The following is an 18830-nucleotide window of genomic DNA, read 5'->3' on the forward strand; positions in this document are numbered from 1 at the left end:
ACTCTGAGATCACATAGGTTTTTATTTTTTTTGTCACGTAAATCAAATAAAAGTTTTCTCATTTTAATAATCAATTACAAAAAGTAAAAACAATGATAATGATAATTAAGATTTAAAATAAAATGTAAGACTATGCACTATTTCTGACCACTAATGATGTGACCAGGTGTTCTTTCCTACATTGAAGACAGTCTTTGGATTATTCTCAAATTATGCTGGATTACATTCAGCTCAAGTGCAATTTTGAGTGCATAAAATGTATCCGTACAATACAAATTGTAATAAATGTAGTATTAAACTAGAAAATGATGCATAATAAAAGCCTTTTCACAGATAATTTTGGACCCCACTGTACCTTTTACTATGATGGACTATATATAAATAATTTATGGAAAAACAATGAAATTCTGGCCATCAAATGCACAGCTTCTAACTCTCCTCTCCATAAATGGCATTTTCTTTTTCCTCTTAATGTGATTCTAAATTGATTAAACCCACACAAACAAGATATTCATAAACATCAGCAATCAGAGATTCAAACCAGGCTGCTGCACATTATTATGACGGTTGGGTACAACGCTGCTTTGAAATTGTTCTGCAACGTCTTCTGCCCACGCTCATCACCTTGGGCTAGACAGTGGCTCCGGCATGGCAGAGAGAGGGGCAAGCTTGCCCCCTTATGGTTTCTTAATGAATAAACTTTCATATAGGGCACTTTTTAAAACCTGTAGAAAGCAAGTCTGTCGAACTAGACCACTGCACCCCATCCAAATGAAAAGAAAATAGCCCTCCCCCGTTAGACAGGAGGAAAGTTCTCTTTTTGGCGGTGCTTGACTAAGTGGACTCTGTAATGAGTCTGGCCGCCTGATTAGAGTGATAGACATGCAGGAATCCGGCAGGCGCTGCCAGAGACCGCCACAACCAGGAGGAGGGGAGTGGAGGGGAGAGAGGACAGAACGTCTGAGAGAAGTCTGGAGGTAAACATCTCAGAAAAGTCCTAGCAGGAATGTAGACCTTAACTACAGGCACTAGAATGAAGGGTTGGATGGTGATGAGTTAAAGCGTACAATACATTAACCTTGAAGACGGTGAATGTAAAAAAAAAACTCTACAGGAGATGCTCCATACCATCCATGAAATCATAGCAATTGCATGTTCTAAGGAGATGAATGTTTCCCAGGATAGGCTATGGTTTTATCTATCAGCACAGATTGAAATCCATCCAATCAAGTGTAGATGTGGAGATGCTAAATAGCATGAATGAATGTTCAAGTGGTTGTTCAGTAACTACTATAGGAGGTCCATTTATCAAAGATGTTTTTTTGTCTAAAGATTTTGAATATAAATTGCCCAGTGATGCCAAAAGCGTTAACACATGAGATTTATCTCTGAAGAAACCATTCCTGGCAGCCAGTTGTTGGAATGATTGCTTTTATAAGCTTCTGGACCTTCTATCACATTACATTGTACGCTCTGAGCACCTTGAGCTAAAAGACTTTAACCTCAGACCAGCACTTACCAAGCACCATGGTAACATGTTTAACCAAGTGCAATAAATTGCTGCATCGGTCTGTAGCATCCAACGTATCTTTTGTCAGATTTTTCTCTGCAATACGCAGCATTGTTCAAAAGAGTCGGAGAGTACATTGGAAATCTAAGATCCAAATATTATTTAAACCTGCTAAACAGATTTTTTGTGGGGTGGGGTGGGTAAAGAATTTAAAACAAAGAAATAAATAAGAATTATTTGAAATATTTATGATTCTGTATTATTACTAGGTCAATAAGAAAATAAACAAACTAAGACAGCAACGTTGAGTTTTGAAGTGGTTTATAAATTAATTAATTACGACAGACGATAGATAGATAGATAGATCTGTGTGTGTGTGTGTGTGTGTGTGTGTGTGTGTGTGTGTGTGTGTGTGTGTGTGTTTGTGTGTGTGTGTGTGTGTGTGTGTGTGTGTGTGTGTGTGTGTGTGTGTGTGTGTGTGTAAATAGACAGTAGACAGACAAAATGCCAAATACACATATTTTTAATTAATGGTTTACCCACTTAAAATAATTTCCCCACTGAAAAATTCATAGTGAAACATATAAAATAATATGACTATTATAGCAGAAACTTGTGTAAATTGGTTTCAGTTTGCTGGATATCTAATATTCTAATTAACTGAATTGTATAGTTGTTTTTCTTATGGATTCAGTACAGATCACCATCTATCCGTTGATTCATACTTTCTTACGTCAGAATATCAAGCCTTGCACAATAACACGGCATCGACACAAATCTTCTAGCCTAGTGATTGAGAAAACCTGCCAACGTAATTGCACAAAAAGTGCTGCAGACGGCCTTCCAGACTCGCTTTCAGGTACATTTCGATTTTAAAGGGTTTACTATTCACCATAACAAAGGAACTCTCCACTGACATTTTCCATACAGTCATGTCTGAGCTGTGAGCAGGGAAAAATTATGGAATATCTGTGTAACTGTGTTTTCTACTGCCATAGGACTATAAAGTTTGACAACTCATCCAGAGGCATTCTGGGAATGAAAAAACTAAACTTAGGTTGTGGACTGGACACACACAAAAATATGTTTTTTTACATATACATCACTTCTCAGAAATCCTTCTCTTTGGAAATAGCCCAAGATAAAGCACTGCTTTATCATGCAATGCGAGGTGTAAAAAACACCTGGGTGACATAAAAATTCTGCCCATGGTTTGAAAACAGAAAAAGCACAACTATAACTCTCTCATATTTTTGGTCACAGAAAAATTTCGTGGAACAATTGTTAAGAAATTATAGGAGGGCTAGGAATGTATGAAAAATAAAATTTATGCTAAACTAGTAGGAAATGATCTCCAGCTGGATTGTAAATTCCCACTCAATCTTCATAACATATGCAGATTATCAATGGGCCTTGAGCCTTATTATTTTGTTAGCCAGGGAGGAGGGAAGAGTGCACACACAACATTAAATGCTGTCATTATTTACTCAGTCTCATCTCATGTTCCAAACCCACAAAAAAAAAAACTTTACATAACTCTTGGATTCTAGGGGCTTTTGTCTTTCAAAATCAAAAAAGCACCATTATTGTACACCATTATTGTAGTTTCATGAAGAACCTTTAACATCCTTCAAACTTTTCCATTCCACAAAAGGTCCTTTTTAATGGAAAAAGATTCTTTAGATTTTTTTAAAATGTTCTTCACACTAAGAAAATAGTTAAAAATGAACGTTCTGTCATCATTTACTCACCCTCAAGTTGTTTCAAACCTGTATGAATTTCTTTCTTTAGCTGAACACAAGAGAAGATATTTTGAAGAATGTAGGTAACCAAACAGTATATGGACTGTTATTATACATGGACATAGTATTTTTTCCTACTATGGAAGTCAATGGGGTTTACTGCCAAGCCAGCAGGGAAATCACAGGGATAAAGTGCCTCATTTTGATCAAAAGGAAGCAGTATAATAGTCTCATATCTGTGATATTTGTCACTGCATTAATGAGTAATTCTGGAATCTTCTCAACACATATTTGCTACCATAAATACAAAAAGGATCTGGTGCTGGAATTTGAGATTTTGAATGTTTTTTTGTTTTTTTGAGGGGCTTGCGGTGGTTGTCATCAGTGACGAACAGCAACAGCGGCAATGTTCCCTACCGCATAGAGCTCTCACACTGTACTTCTCAATTGCTTTTCCATGGCTATATCTATCCCAATGAAATTACAGAATATTGAAAACACTGATATAAATCCACTGACGTATGATTCATGCAAAAATGCATTTCGTTCATTAAAACAAAATCTTATGTTAGGCCGGATTACAACCCCAAACTCTTCATATCTTATATTGTAATATTGTCCACAGACCTGATCTCCCAAGAAATACATTACATTTATGGAAAATTCAACCAATATACAATACACTATTTATCAAACACAGGTCCCACTGTCGCTAGCACTTATTCCCAAATGCTTTTAATTTTTAATGTGTTCCCTCACAAAAACCATTGTGAATACCAAGCTTAAATATATAAAGGCAATCTTGAAACAAATTATATAAACTGCAGTGCGACAAGATGATATCAGTGGTAGGCCATTATTATTTCTCCTACATTTGTTTAATCACATCTCCTGAGATCTAAATGAACTCGTTAAGGAAATGCAAGCCAAACTAACCATGTTAGAAAACAATTACAATCTATTACAATCAAGTACTGGTCTGTTTTCCACTGAACGACACAAAAAAGCAAGGGAAATACCTGATGTTATGCAAATCAAAGATTTTGGTGTCTACACAAGGTGTCGATGCAATTGTGCCTTACTACACTTTTAAAAGGTTACATAATCTGACTTCATTCATTCATTGCTATGGAAACATTGGTGACTGTAGCAGAATGAAACCTGAACTGATGGGTGTCTGTGTGTGTCACATATCCAACTGAACCATATCAAGTTCCTTCACTGGTCCCTAACAACAGATTCCTGTGGTGTTCTGGCTACCACAGCTAGACATTATTTTCACATTATGAGCTCGCATCTACTCATACCATCTGCTTTGATGCATTCACAGCATTTCCAAACATCATATTGATATTCAACACTGTTGACCTGAAAAGGGATCTGATGCCTCAAATATTGCTACACAGTGTTACTGTTAAATTGCATTATGAAATCTATTTAATTATTTTCCCCTGATATTTCCTTCCTGACATCAGCATACTAATTTCTGGATAATTTGTGTTTATATTTGACTGAACAATGTTGGGGAGTAATCAACTCAAGTGATCAAGTCGCTACGATCGAACCTTATTTACAAGCGCGGCAGTAGATTAGGAGCAGAGCAGCTACTTTTTACAAAAAGTAGTGATGATGTAGCGACAAAGCGCTGCATCGTTGGTTTTTATATTCCGTCACGACGTGTTTTGTGGGCGGAGCCTACCTAGTGGCAGAAAATGACAATTCTGCAGTGAAAATCTATGGAAGCCATGGAAAAAAATAATTAAAATGCTAATTTCATGTTTGTTTCTCACAATTCGGACTTTTTTCTCGCAATTCTAAGTTTATATATCCCAATTTTGAGAAGAGAAAATCAGAATTTCGAGATAAAACTTATTTTCTTTTTTAATTCTTAGAAATTTCTTTTTCTCAGAATTGATATAAACTCACTTTTTTACATTTTTTATATAGGTTTAAATGTTATCTATGTTAAATGTTATGTTTAAATAATAATTAATGCTCAAGAGCACCCCCTATAGAGTGCAACAGATGGGTTCTGGAAGTAAAAATGTCTCGGTTATTTATGTAACCCTCGTTCCCTGAGTAGGGAACGGAGACGTTACGTCGGATGACGACGAATGGGGTTTCGCTTAGAACACCTATCGACTTCGAGTATTACAAAACGAGCCAATGGCAAAGAAATGCCATGGGTCAGCGGAATTTGCATAGCGTAACTCCGCCCCACCTCGTGGGTATAAAAGGAGAAAGCCGGCAACATGCAGATATGTTTCTTCGCTGAGGAGCCAAGACTGAGCTCAGGCGATCCCCGCGGTACAGCGGAAAGTGGCAGGCAGACGTAACGTCTCCGTTCCCTACTCAGGGAACGAGGGTTACATACGTAACCGAGACGTTCCCTTTCGTTGTCACTACGAGTTACGTCGGATGACGACGAATGGGGTTACCAGTCTAATCACACCACCTTCTCGGCTGTCTTCCAGTGCCCTGCGTAAATCTGAGATCCTTGTCGTGAGACTGGCACGGACGAAGGACTCCTATTTAGCACAGGAATACCAAAGTACACTGGGGAGCATATCGCATAGCTTAGAGGAAATATGGAATTATTGCCAACCCAGAGGGTTGAATTAGAGAATACACATATGACATGGAGGGATGCATATGGAGAACACTGGGGTGTCCAGCCGCAGGTGGAATATTTCAACCCCAGGGGTGGCAAGGTGGCTTGCCAAGGGAAAGACACATGCTCAGAGAGGCTTACAGTGGAAATACACATGTGGGGGTCGCTCAGAGGAGGGACCATGCACACGCGAGGCACCTAGCCGACGCGCAGGCAATAGACACTGGCGCCAACGTCAGGAGTCCTGGAGGAACTCAGGGCTTTCGGAGAAGCTCACCTGAGGAGAAATCGCACGTATCCAGTCCGTGGAGTGGAATGGGAGCAAGCGAAGACACCTGAGCGGGTCCAGTACTAGCTGGTTGAAGCGAGTACATGAGAGGACACTGGCTCCACTCGGAGATTTTAGAATCTGGCGTATGTGTTAGGTGTCGCCCAGCCTGCAGCTCTGCAGATGTCTGTTAGCGAGGCGCCATGCGCTAGAGCCCAAGAGGACGCCACACTCCTGGTGGAGTGGGCAGTCACACCAAGGGGGCACGGTCGACCTTGCTGCTGGTATGCCAAAGCAATGGCATCCACTATCCAGTGAGACAACCTTTGCTTGGAGAGAGCCTTTCCCTTCAGCTTCCCACCATAACAGACAAAGAGCTGGTCTGAGGTCCTGAAACACTGCGTTCTGTCTACATAGGCGCGGAGAGCGCGCACTGGACAGAGCAGTGCCAAGGCTGGGTCTGCCTCCTCCAGGGGCAGCGCTTGCAGGTTCACCACCTGATGCCGCAAGGGAGTGGTAGGAACCTTGGGCACATATCCAGGCCGGGGTCTCAGGATCACGTGAGAGTAAGCCGACCCGAATTCCAGGCACGCTTCGTCAACGGAGAATGCGTGCAGGTCCCCTACCCTCTTGATGGAGGCCAGTCCAACCAGGAGCGCTGTCTTCATAGACAGGAATTTAAGCTCGACTGATTGCAGGGGCTTAAATGGAGCACTCTTCAGGGCAGTTAGAACCACTGAGAGGTCACAAGAGGGAACGAGAGGAGGGCGAGGCGGATTTAGTCTCCTCGCTCCTCTCAGGAACCTGATGACCAGGTCGTGCTTCCCCACCGACTTACGTTCGATGAGGTCATGGAGTGCAGCAATGGCGGCAACATAGACCTTCAGGGTGGAGGGAGACAGCCTTCGCTCCAACCCCTGTTCAAGGAAGGAAAGCACAACGCTGATCGAGCATCTCCGGGGGTCTTCTCGGTGAGAAGAGCACCAGCTGACGAAGAGGTTCCACTTCAACGCATAGAGACGTCTCGTGGACGACGCCCTAGCGGAAGTGATGGTAGCCACCACCGCTGGTGGTAGGGTACTCAAACCTGCCTCGTCCCATCCAGGAGCCACACGTGGAGGTTCCAGAGATCGGGACGAGGGTGCCATAGGGTGCCCCGTCCCTGAGAAAGAAGGTTCTTCCTCAGAGGGATCGGCCAGGGAGGTGCTGTCGCAAGGAGTACTAGTTCGGGGAACCAGGTCCGGTTGGGCCAGTAAGGGGCAACCAGAATGACCTGCTCCTCGTCCTCCCTGACCTTGCGCAAGGTCTGCGCAAGAAGGCTCACTGGGGGAAACGCATACTTGCGGCCATGCGGCCAGCTGTGCGCCAGAGCATCCGTGCCGAGCGTGCCCTCGGTCAGGGAATAAAACTGGGCGCAATGGGTCGAGTCGTGAGAGGCAAACAGATCTATCTGTGCGTCCCCGAACTGGTCCCAAATCAGCTGAACCGACTGGGGATGGAGTCGCCATTCTCCAGGGAGGGGCTGAAGCCGTGAGAGCTCGTCGGCTGCACAGTTCAGGACTCCAGGAATGAAAATGGATCGAAGCGACCTCAGATGCTTCTTACTCCATAAGAGGAGGTGGCGGGCGAGTTGCGACATACGGCGCGAGCGTAGACCACCTTGACGGTTGATGTACGCTACTGTGGCGGTATTGTCTGATCGGACTAGTACGTGTTGACCCCTGAGCAACGCCCAGAAGCGGTGCAGGGCAAGGCGTACTGCCAGCAACTCGAGGCAATAGACATGCCATACTGCTCAACACTACATGCGAGAATCACTGAGCTTCAGGAGCAACCTTGCTCAACACCTAAGTGTGAAGAAATTCACTGAACTTCAGGAGCATTTCTGCTCAACACCTGGTGTGATAAATCTCACTGAATTTTTCAGGAGCATTTCTGCTCAACATGAGAGTGTGACAGCATATCCATTGCGCATGGCGCCCCAGCCCGTGGAGGCATCTGTTGAGACAACAACATGCCGGGAAGCTCGTTCCAGGGGCACTCGGACCCGTAGAAAACTGAGGTTTGACCACGGGGTGAGTACTGATGGCAGGTCGGAGTAACTGGTACTCGGAGGGTGCCGTGTTGCCATGCCCACCTCGGGACTCGGTCGCGAAGCCAAAGCTGAAGCGGTCTCATATGAAGCAATCTGAGCGGCGTACCGCGGCTGCAGATGCCATATGCCCCAGGAGCCTCTGAAAAAACTTCAGTGGAACCGCACTCTTGCGCTTGATAGTCTCAGGCAAGTCAGCAATGGCTGAGTGGAGAAGGCGACCAAGTCCATACCGAGAAAAGAGCTCCTCTGCACGGGGCAAAGTTTACTCCTTTCCCAGTTGACCCGAAGGCCCAGACGAGCTACGTGCCGGAGCACTGGGTCCCTGTATTCGCAAACCTGGTCTCAGGAGTGAGCTTAAGACAGCCAGTCACCGAGATAGTTCAGGATGCGAACCCCGTGTTCCCATGGAGGAACAAGGGCTGCCTCAACAACCTTGTGAAGGCGCGAGGAGACAGGGCTAGCCCGAATGGGAGAACAGCGTACTGATATGCGCGCGCCCTGACAGCAAACCGTAGGTATGGTCTGAGTCGAAGGAGAACGGAGATATAAAAGTAGGCGTCCTTCAGGTCGATCGCTGCAAACCAATCCTGTGGCCGCACACATCCAGAAATGCGTTTGGCCAGGAGCATCCTGAACGGCAGCCTGTGAAGGGAGCGGTTCGGATGCGTAGGTCCAGGATTGGCCGTAACCCACTAGACTTCTCCGGGACAATGAGGTAGGGGCTGTAAACCCGGACCTCATTTCGGCTGGAGCGACAGTCTCAATCGCACCCTTCGCCAGTAGGGTAGCAACCTCCGCTCTCATGATAGGGCATAGCAATCGACCAAAGTGGAGCGGACTCCCCTGAAGCGGGGAGGAGACCGTGCGAACTGAATCGCATAGCTGAGCCGATGGTTCGCTCGACCCAGCAGAACAGATAGGGAAGCTCTAGGCAGGCTCCCAACTGTGCCAGCGGCATCAAGTACCACAGACGTCCCCCCGGTGGTGCAGCGAAGCAGAATGACCGGCCCAGACGTAGATGGCATAGCGGCCCAGTGTGGGGGCAAGGTCAAAACCGCACCCTGACAGAGGAGGCCAGGGAAGGACCAGCGTTCCACGGGGGCCTGCTCTGTCAGGGGTCTGGCGACAGAGGGGGACAGGGGCGAAGCGGTCCGTGGACGGTACGCCGTGTCAACCGCCTCTGGGACAGAGGGGGACGAGGAGAGCACGGCTTGTGGGCGGCGCTCTGTGTCGTCCGAGAACTCTGTATGCTCAGAGACGAGAGAGTCAGCTCTTTCTGAATAAGGATTATTCCCCAGCCCTCCACCGGGGAAAGGAGTGGCCCTGCTACAAACTCCTGGAAAGAACTGAGTCTCATCTCTGAGCAGCCCATCTCAAAAGTGCCACTCTACCCGGCGTTTAGCGGGGGGCGGGGCTGGAGAGGGCTGTGGCAGCCCCCCTACGTCTTCCAGAGCCAGGCCCGGGTGAACGGGCGGGGTTGGAACCTTGGGAGGGCGCCTTAGGGAGACTGAGGGATCTGGGTCAGGTAGACCAGCAGAACGGTCATGGGATGCAGTGAGGCGGCTGCCTGTCCTGTGGCACTATAGGATTTCGCCACAGATTAGTGTAGACGAAAAGAACTACAGGCTTTGGACGGGTGCTTAGGATTGCGCCGGGAAGCACTCTGAGGACACAGTAGCATGGCAACAGAGCGTTCAACCGGGGGGACCCCAGTGTACCCATAGGCAGCGGCCCCTGAGGGGAGGAAAGGCGGATGAGACCAACGAGCGGACCCGTGATCTCATCATGCACATCCAGGAGGAAAGATATTGGGGTTTGCCATGGACGCGGGTCGGCGGCCTCACCCAAAAACCAATCGTCCCGGGAAAGCATGGCCGTCATCTCCGGATCAGACTCAGGCACAGCCATATGCACACCAGAGGGTGGCAGCTGTGTCGAGTCGTCATTTCCAGAAGAATCAAGCCCACCTAGTGATGCTGCTACAGACACAGCATCATCCTCTGTAACTTCAAATGAAAACACACGGGCCACCCGAGGGTAGACTCGTGGAATCATCAGTTCGCTAACAGGCACCGTCATTAAAGAGGGGGGCTGGGGTCGCGGACACAGAGTCGGCGCTTAGTTCCAGACCAACACCCTCAGGTCATCCTGGCCACCAGCCGAAGATCGGGGGGTGGATGAGGGGACTCTCACTCTTGCGAGTTCACCGAGTCTCGACCTTTATATGACGCGATGATCACGTTCCCAGCGAGAACATGAGTCACCCATGATCGCTGTTCAAGCATGATCAAAGCCCAAACACACTAGACAGCGCTCGTGCCCATCAGAGTCCGATACCAGTCCGCTGCAACCAGAAATGCACGGGCGAGCCGTCTTTAAAAAGACGTGCCGCGTGCGAGCTCTTTTATGAGAGGAGAAAAAAACTTCGCGATGTTGAAGCACACATGGAGACACACACACACACACTGGCAGATCACTGCACAGATCAGCAGGCACTGTGAGCTCGCTGCAGATCGCCGTCACACCAACACCAGAGAGAGAAGCTCGTCTCGTAGAGCGAAGTCAGAGATGACTGTGGAGTGAAGAAATACTCTTGGCTCTGAAGCGAAAACATATCTGCATGTTGCCGGCTTCCTTCTTTTATACCCACGAGGTGGGGCGGAGTTACGCTATGCAAATTCCGCAGCCCCATGGCATTTCTTTGCCATTGGCTCGTTTTGTAATACTCGAAGTCGATAGGTGTTCTAAGCAAAACCCCATTCGTCGTCATCCGACGTAACTCGGAGTGACAACGAAAGGGAACCATAATTTTCACCATAGAGAAATTGACTTGAACGATAATTTATAAACCTTTAAAGACAGACCTACTGTGTGCTCTCGATCAAACTATTCGGGTATATGAGCCGGTTCCAAAATAAATATTTTTACATTTAAAGTATTACAAATATGGTACATTATGATAAACAGAAAAAAAGATAAAAAAATAAGAAAGTTCAGTTAAATAAAAACATTAAAATGTTTACAAAAAAAATCAGTTAAAAAAATTATTCACTTTTTCATGACACATTTTACGTTTTATTTGTAAAGCAAAATATTGAACGTACTCCTGTGATTTATTGTTGTGTTCACCTTGATTATGATGCATTTCATTTTATTAGATACATTTATCTGTTTGGTGATATCTTGGTGGTTTTTATATTTGAATATGTCACATAGCCCCTGAGGGATCCTACTTTTTATAGATGCATCCTGATCAAAATTACTTTTTTTCCATTTTATAGATGGTATGTTATTGGTAAACGACTCAAACTTGGAATCCTTGATGCTGCATTTTCAACATGTCAATTAGGTTTAAACAAGGTAAGGTTTGGTTTAAACCATTCATTCTGAGAAGTTCGAAATGTACATATCTCATAGTTATTCATGGCCATGATCATTTGAGGCCAGCACATAAAAGCATACGTACATTACGAACGCTTCTTTATCTAGCCCCTCTTAACATATACATTTATGCAGTATACATAAAAGTTTTCACAGAGCTGAACAGAATCAGCTTTTTAACAAAGGCAAATGTATGCAGATCGAATTCATGTTCTGCAAAAGTCCCTAATGTAAGGTTACAAGGTAATGCGTCCTCAAAACACTGACTCACTGGTGTAGGATGACAGATGAGTGTTCGCTGAATAGAAAGCCATGATCAAACTCCAGGATGAATTCTGGGCAAGCATGCCTCTTTTTTGAACGGTTACACAACTGAACGTCTATGAAGAACCTCACAAAAATAACACAGCAGCTGTGAAACTGTCAAAACACTGTATGTGCTACATCAATATCCACCTACAAAGGTGGAGAAAACTAAGAGCTGTCCTTAAACACAAGAATTTGTGCAAGTAAACAAAAAAGACATTGCAATAAACAAGCAACTAAGGGCGCATTTGTAACTTTGACCAATGTGGAATTCCCTACAGAGTCTGTATCTAACCTCTATTTGACAGCGATATGAGACATCTTTACCACTCACATTGATGTTCCTGAGTTTCTTCTTGCCCCTCTCTAGTCGACTGAGGAGTCTGTGATGTTCACTAGGCGTTTGCTGGAGAAGGCGGTCATCGACGGATATGGTCTTCGTAAGAGCCACTCTATCCCTCCAAAGCTCTGGGACACGGCTCTCTGAATTCCGAGGGAAGCGCTTTACTTCTGACAGTGGGGACGTCTCCCCTCGGTCATGGTCACGCAGCACTGACCCTGAAAGAGAGAAACAGACACCTTAGGTGATAACTGACACCCAGAGAGAAAGAAAACACTAGAGAATGAGAACAGGACCAAAACCTCTTCTCACAAAAACACACATCTTGAAGAGATTGTTGTTTTTAAATATAGGATTCATACACTCCAAAAAAAATATTTAGGCCTAAATTTAAGATTTATGTATTTTAATTGCATATAACATTTCAATCAGTTTGGATTACACATATAAACAAACTAATAAATTTAATGTGATGCACATTTGTCAGACATACAGTAGATGAAACATGAAAGAAACAGGATTTCTGTAATAATAAACTGAATGTGTTTTACAATAACCAGGTTTATATGTTTATCATCAATAAATCCAATTTCATTCAATCTAATACATTTTAACTAATTGAATATTGCTTGTTCCACAGCTAGCCATATGCTTATACTTTTTAACTGAATAAATGTTGTGAAGATAAATATTGACATTTATGATGATTCCGAGCTATTTTTAATAAATTTATTTTGAAAATGTAATTTTTTAAATAAAATCAAATAGAGTCCAGAAATCTTGCCTGCATCATTCACAGTATGTATGGCAAATATGCATGGCATATGTTTATTAGTTATGTTAAAACTCTGTAATCCAAAAGGATGGAAAATTTACGTATATGTAGTTCCCTTTCAGTCGCTCACGTTCGACGTAGTCGACGTGTCGACTGATTGGGATCACGCTTAGGGAGCCTGTCATCTTCGAGTACTGTTAAAACAAGCCAATGCGCATTGGTGTGCGAGATCTGCATCTCTGCATCCCCGTGGCGCGGGTATAAATACGGAAGTGGATGCACGCACCAGTTTTCTTTCGCTTCGGAGCCAATCGGTGTCGATGTCTCTGAAGAGTGTTGTTTTCAACACTTAGTTTTCAATTCTTAAGTTTTCAACGAGCGAGTGTGTCGGTGTTCTTCTGGAAGACTCTCCCAGTGCTGGTGGTTCTACAGCGCGAGCGCAGCGGTGATCGTGAGCTTCTGAGCTCTCAACTGCTGTTTTAACAGCATCATTTCTGTGTGTTTGTTGACGGTTGGTTAGAGGGCAAAGAAGTGAATGCTTCACTGCTTCACTGTTTCAGTTCACGGTTCAATGTTGCCGCAGTCATTCCCCTGTGTGCTCCGGCACTGGTGACGGGTCCCATTTCCTGCAAAAACAACACGGGTGCTTTTGCGTCTTTTTCAAGATGTCTTTCCATCCGTGCGTTTCTGGATGCGTTCTTCCCTGTCCCCCTCTGAGGGTCACAATGGTTGCATCACGTGTTTTAAATAAAATTTAAAAAAAAGAATAATAATAATTATTATATATATATATATATATATATATATATATATATATATTATATGGATATATATATATAAAAAATATTTTTTAACACGTGATGCAACCATTGTGGTCACCATATATATTCAGCACGCTGAAGCAGCTTTTGTGGATAGTTCATGTTCTCATTGCGAGAACAAGACTATCGAGGTGTTGAGATCGAGACTCGCCTTCCTGCGTCAAGGTGGAATCACCATTACCACGCCCTGCTACAGCACCGTGTGGGATGGGTGATCAAAGGATCATAGTGAGGCTTCCCCGCCCGGTAACCAATCCCTGTGGGCCCCTCACTCCTCTATCACACCGCAGCCGGGGGAGTCTCCGTTGAGCGCACTCGTCCCTCTGTAATGGACCGACCAGCCGTTTCATTCGGGGCCCCTCCAGAGAACAGGATGCCGATTGTAGCATCGGAGGGTGAGTTGACCTCTGGAAATTATGACTCGGCTGCGTTATCTCCCTCTGGGAGTGTAACGTTGCCCGAACCAGATCCAGAGATGTCAGTTGAAGCGGGCTGCCGAGGCTGTCGGGCTCGAGTAGAATCCTCCACCGTCTCCTGAACAGTCTCGGTTGGATGATTGGTATCTCGGGGGAGGCCGCGCTGGATCTCAGCTCGCTGCCCCAGTGCCTTTCTTTTCCAAAATGCATGGAGAGCTAAACGGGTTGTGGACGGCATCTTTCTCTGTCAGAAACTGCCTGAGTAGCTCCTCCCCCCTCACTATCCTTGACGGAGGAGCGGGTGTGGGCTACGAAGCTATCCCTCCAGTGAAGCAGTCTGTCGCGACACAGGTGCACCTGTGTCTGGCAGCCGCTGCCTTTTGGACTGAGAATCCTCGTCTCCCCCCGAAGGCCTGTGAGTTCTCATCCATTCCGACAGGCAGAGCTTACAAAGCCTGTGGGTAAGACACCTCCTTGCATGCCATGGCGTTGCTACAGGTCTATCAGGCCAGGGCACTCATGGACATGCACGAGGGTAGCCCAGACCCTGGGCCCTGTACAAGCCTCCATTCAAGTTGTTAACGCAGAGATGCATTTTCTAATGCTCCGTTCCCGAGATTGGTATGCAGCATTCGACCTGGAGGACGCGTACTTCAGATATCTATCCTACGCAACGCAGGCCATCTTGTGTTTTTGCGTTTGAGGGTTCGAAGTCAAATCCTACCCTTCGAGTGCTACATAGCCAGTGGGGTCTTCAGGTCAACTGGAAAAAAAGTAAACTCACCCACGTGGCAGAGCGGCATGCTCCGTGTGACAATCACCTGGCCTGCCTCCAAACCCTCGATCAGACCTTTGTTTCTCCGGGCCAACCACCCCTAGAACAAGTGTCCTCCTATGGGGTCAGGAGCTTATGAGGTCGCTTCATTCCACTTATTTTTCCGGCCTGCTCAATCGTGCCGCCGACAAGGCCTCATGACAGCTTATGTCCAAGAGAGAGTGGAGACTCCATCCCCAGGGGTTCAGCTGTTCTGGGACCACTTCGGGGCCGCACAGTTACATCTGTTTGCCTCTCCAGACTCGTCCCATTGCCAGTTGTTTTACTCCCTGTCCGAGCGGACAACCCTCGGTACAGAGACACTGACTTACAGGTGGCCCCGGGGTCTCCGCAGAAATGCGGTCCCCCAGTGAGCCTTCTTGCACAGCACTGTGCTAAGTCAGGTAGGAGAAGGAGCAGGTCTTGCTAGTTGCCCCTTATTGGCCCAAACGGACCTAGTTCCCCCGAACCTTTGCTCCTCTCGACAGCTCCTTTCTGACTCATTCCTCTGAGTGCATTCTCAGGGACGGGGCATGATGGCACCCCCGTCCAGACCTCTGGAAACTCCATGTCTGGTCCCGAAAGGACGAGACGACGTGGTGACAGGCTCCCTAAGCGTGACCCAATCAGTCGACACATCGACTACGTCTCCATTCCCTCCTTCAGGGAACGAGGGTTACATACGTAACCAAGACGTTCACATACATGGAGCATAAATGTAAAAAATTATTTTAAATTTAATTTTAAAAAAATTAGTGTAGAAAACAAGGGAAGTACAAATTTGTTACAGTATAAATTAGACATCACTTAAAGAAGGAATACATATTATGACTAGGCAATTGTAACCATTTTGCAATACCATATTTTAAATAGCCCGTCCTCTCACTTCCTCTCAATTCTCATTAGAACTGCTCTAATTAAACTTCCCACTGCTTCTCTGTTGAGTCATGTTTGTAACAATTTCACTGTAATGAACAAAGCATAAAAAAGACCAACTATTGTACCACATGGAAGAATAAAAATTGTCAGTTAAATGGGTGAAAATTCACCTCAAGTAACATTAAACTGTAAAGTATAAAAGTATCTTGAAGATCTAATAGAGCTGCTCTTGTAAACTGCAGGTTTATAATGTAAACACACACACATGCACCGTATGCCACTAGGATTTTAAGCGGGGTGTTCGGTTTCTCTGTACCATCAGATGGTGGGCAGCAGTTCTAGCTCTTTATCCACTGAGCTACTGCATGTTTCTGCCTACTCCACTTACAATTAAAACTGCATGAAGACGTCACTATTATTTTCTTCGCCTCAGAGACTGTTGTGAAGAGAACCTCATCTGAAGCAGAGGTCAAATAAACATTTATGGATTTGGTGTTATAGCTAATCCACTACATTTTGCATAAAATTGTAATGGTGTCCTGACAAAACCCTAACCATTTTGATAACCAAGCTCAGATATATGCTAATTTGTGAAAACAATCCACACTAATGGTATCAGACAGTAACACTTTGATATAAGAGTGTTTTTTCAATGACAGGCACTTTTATGCCCCAGGGGTGCCATCATCATTTATTTTTTCATAATTTTTACACATCAAAATTCATTTGATGTGTATGTTTTAATATTTTTTATTATTACTATTATTATTCATTTTAAAGGAACACAATGTATCAAAATTATCAAAATATCGCACATTTATATATTTACAATGCTTTGCGATATCTGAACGATTTAAGGCTACTTCAAAGCAAAGTTTTAGGTCAACACATTTGGCAGAGAAACGACTCAAAACATTCAAAACGATTTGAATGGTAAAATACATACAGTTATGTCAAAATGCCTGTGTTGGCAAGTATTCATGTAAACACAGTCGGCAAGTATTCATGTAAACACAGTCGGTTATGTCTTAAGTGAACGTAAACAGTTGAGAAAGAAATCAGATTCGAAGCATTAGGTCTTAAAGTGACAGCAGCCTAATACATTGTACTTATCTGCACCCCCCACTGCCAGCCATTGTAAGTTTGTGAAATTGCATGTAATTACTTGTACTTTAGATATATAAAATGCTAGCAAGACAAATGAGTCCATAATGTTTAAAATGTAATTTTCTCTACAGAATGGTATTAAATTCAACATACTGTAATGTGAGATTTGGTCAAAATATCCATGTGTAGATACAATTTTTTATTTTTTTTTAAAGATCACAGAGCAACGACGTGCCGGTATTTGAAGGGAAATAAAACGTTCAATAATGGTATTCTATATTCAATAATAATAATGGTATTACTGAATAAGGAATATGATTACCATATTCATGTACAGCTGTTTTTATATGGCACTCCAAGGTTCTACAAACAATACCATGGTATTACCATGTTCTATAAAAGCATGCTAACTTTGTTAGCTCATCGCTATGGAAACGATGCATGGTGACTGTAGCAGAATGAAACCTGAACTGATGGATGTCTGTGGGTGTCACGTATCCAACTGAACCATATCAAGTCCCTTCAACTGGTCCCTAATGACAGAATCCATGTGGTGTTCTGGATACTACAACTACACATTATTTTCACATCATGAGCTTGCATCTACTCATACCATCTGCTTTGATGCATTCACGGCATTTCCACACACCATATTGATAACTGACATGCAAACTTCATTGTTAAAACAATATATTATATTGCCAAATGATCCTGTTTGTTGCACTTAGATATTCATACCTCTCTTAGTAGTTGTATCTTTATATGTTTACTCAATATTCAGCTTTCTAGGTCGCACTGATGAGTCACCAACACAGTAAAGAGGTTTGAGATTTAATCCCAACAGTCTGATGTCAGCATAGATTCATAACCGAGCATCTCTGTGTTGTGTGAAGCTGTTATATCACATCACCTGCAGAGACACTATTCGTATACCCTCCTACAGCTTGAGTGAAACTCCAGGGCTGAGCACACTTAAAAATCGAATGAGCCTGAGAAAAATGGTTTTACAAATGACCCCACTTTAAAGTCAAATAAGGATTAAAACACAAATTATAGGAGTGTTCCAATTTGTCCAATTACCCTTTTTGTTTGAAAATCATCTACGGATGGACACAAGGACGTCGGCGTTGATGAAGCGCTGCGGCTGTCTATCAAGCGAGGTCGAGAGTAAAGCATTCGATAAGTGTAATTTAACACCAAGTCCAACTAAATTAAAGACGTGAGAAGAATCTTAAGGCCTTAAAACAAACACAGCTGGTGCTAATGATCCTAGTTTCCATGACAACGCTTTGGGATCCATCTTCGTCATCCTCAAAAGCAAAGGGTAAAGAGGTGCTGGCTCTAGGGTCACTGGTCTGTTCATTCATTGGGAAGGCCATACTTCTTGCCAAAAGACACACAGCATGTCATCGGGTGTCATTAGAGGAGGACGACCCATCTATATTAAATATTCAAAGAAAGCTTAGCAACATATTTGCTGATAATGTACAGGCTAGTAGGGAGATTTTATTACATTGCTACTGTACAGAATTAAAGACCCCTGTGGTGAAAATCAAGTTTTTAATGTTGTCTATATGTCTATGTGGTGTTTTTAATATGTTTTAAGAACCATATCCATGTGCAAATGTATAAGTCAACAGTGCTGAGTATTTTCTCCTTAAAACTGCAGTGAAAAAAACACATTTTGAAATCACCCGTGTTTCTTACGTCACAAACTACCTTGTAACCAATCAAGTCGACGGTGGCAAGCTTTTAGCATATCATT

General features: G+C 44.1%; 1 protein-coding gene across 4 annotated transcripts in view; it reads right to left on the minus strand.

The window, feature by feature from the left end:
* Positions 1-18830, minus strand: part of ankfn1a (ankyrin repeat and fibronectin type III domain containing 1a) — a 99871-nt gene that overhangs the window by 68828 nt on the left and 12213 nt on the right. For all 4 annotated transcript variants that reach the window (XM_077200512.1, XM_077200514.1, XM_077200513.1 and 1 more), the window contains one exon: positions 12248-12471. In XM_077200512.1, the coding sequence (XP_077056627.1) occupies positions 12248-12471 (224 nt within the window). The remainder of the gene's footprint in view (positions 1-12247; positions 12472-18830) is intronic.

The sequence above is a fragment of the Siphateles boraxobius genome, unplaced genomic scaffold (genome assembly GCF_051911475.1).
Source record: "Siphateles boraxobius isolate OS27281-9 unplaced genomic scaffold, OSU_SipBor_1 46, whole genome shotgun sequence".
Lineage (NCBI taxonomy): Eukaryota > Metazoa > Chordata > Actinopteri > Cypriniformes > Leuciscidae > Siphateles > Siphateles boraxobius.